The 1291-nt window shown below is 74.5% G+C and overlaps 1 protein-coding gene across 1 annotated transcript; it reads left to right on the top strand.

The window, feature by feature from the left end:
* On the top strand, positions 1-1151 carry ENH_00038570 (hypothetical protein, conserved; the record flags this gene model as incomplete). The annotated part of the gene is made up of 2 exons (XM_013585181.1): positions 1-917; positions 1033-1151. Coding segments are annotated over 2 exons (1036 nt in total), but the record flags the coding sequence as incomplete, so codon positions are not given.
* Between the last annotated feature and the right edge of the window lie 140 nt (positions 1152-1291).

Below are 1291 nucleotides of genomic sequence, written 5' to 3'. Positions count from 1 at the left end.
GGCAGCAGCGGCACCAACAGCTGCTTCCCCACGGGCCGAAGCAGCAGGAGCTGCTACACCCTCATCAGCAGCAGCAGCACCATCGTCCCCAGCAGCAGCAGAAGCAGCAGCAGCAGCAGCAGAAGCAGCAGCAGCAGCAGCAGCAGCAGCAGCAGCAGCAGCACAGAAGAACATCCCGCTGCCTTCTGACGGCAGCAGCCAGGAATCCCCCCAAGAGGCCTCCCTAGGTGTCCGCTCGGGGGGCCCCCCAGGGGCCCCCGCCTCCGGGGGGCCCCCAGGGGGGCCCCCCGGGGGCCCCCCGGGGGGGCCCCCAGGGGGGCCCCCCGGGGGGCCCCCCGGGGGCCCCCGCAGGGGCCCCTCCGCCAGCCCGGGGCTGCTGAGGCCCCGGTCCCCTAAAGTGCGCTCGAGGTCCACAAGTCCAAGTCCTTCTTCAAGTAGAAGAAGGCGAGACCCCAGCAGCAGCAGCAGCAGCAGCAGCAGCAGCAGCAGCAGCAGCAGCAGTAGCAGCAGCAGCAGCAGCAGCAGCGGCGCATGCAAAATAAACGTGGGGCCCAAGTTCCAAGCCCCGTACCTGCCCCCCTTCTTTCTTGCTGCAGACGAGGGGCCCCGGGGGCCCCCCGGGGGGCCCCCCGGGGGGGGGGCCCCCATACTTCCTGAGGACTTTGGGGGGCCCCCCGGAGAAGAGGGGCCCCTCGATGAGGGGCCCCATGGGCCCCGTCTTGTGTATTCGGCCTTGGCTTTGGGGCGCATAGGAGCAGCTCGTGCTGCTGCTGCTGCTGCTGCTGCAGCAGCAGCAGCAGCAAGGGGCCCGGGGCCCCCCCCCGCGGGGCCCCCCCCCTACGTCAGCAACGAAGCAGAACTTACCCTTTACTTAATGCATGCACCAGCCTCTTGGGGGGCCCCCTCGGGGGCCCCCTGTGGGGCCCCCAGGGGGGCCCCCCTGGAGGGTCTTTCCTCGCTTTCGGGGGGCCCCCTCTCCTGCGGGGGCCCCTCCTGTGGCTGCTGCTGCTGCTGCTGCGGGTGCGCCTGCAGGGGCCCCTCCTCGGGGGGCCCCCCGAACGGGGGCCCCCCCCCCTCTGGGGGCCCCTCTTGGGGGCCCCCTTCCTCCTCGGGGGGCCCCTCGGGGGGTGGGGGCCCCCCCTGTGAGGTGACCCCGTGCGGTGGGGGCCCCTGCAGCGTGGGGGCCCCCTCCTGGGAGGGGCCCCCCCCCTGCGAGGGGGCTGCTTGCGGGGCCCCCCCGTACGGGGCCCCCCGGGGGGCCCCCCGGGGGGCCCCCCGGGGGGCCCCCCGG

This window comes from Eimeria necatrix, genomic scaffold (assembly GCF_000499385.1).
Source record: "Eimeria necatrix Houghton genomic scaffold, Enh_scaff281, whole genome shotgun sequence".
NCBI classification, from domain to species: domain Eukaryota; phylum Apicomplexa; class Conoidasida; order Eucoccidiorida; family Eimeriidae; genus Eimeria; species Eimeria necatrix.
Note: the sequence above shows the minus strand (reverse complement) of the source record. Positions and strands in the feature narration are given on the sequence as shown.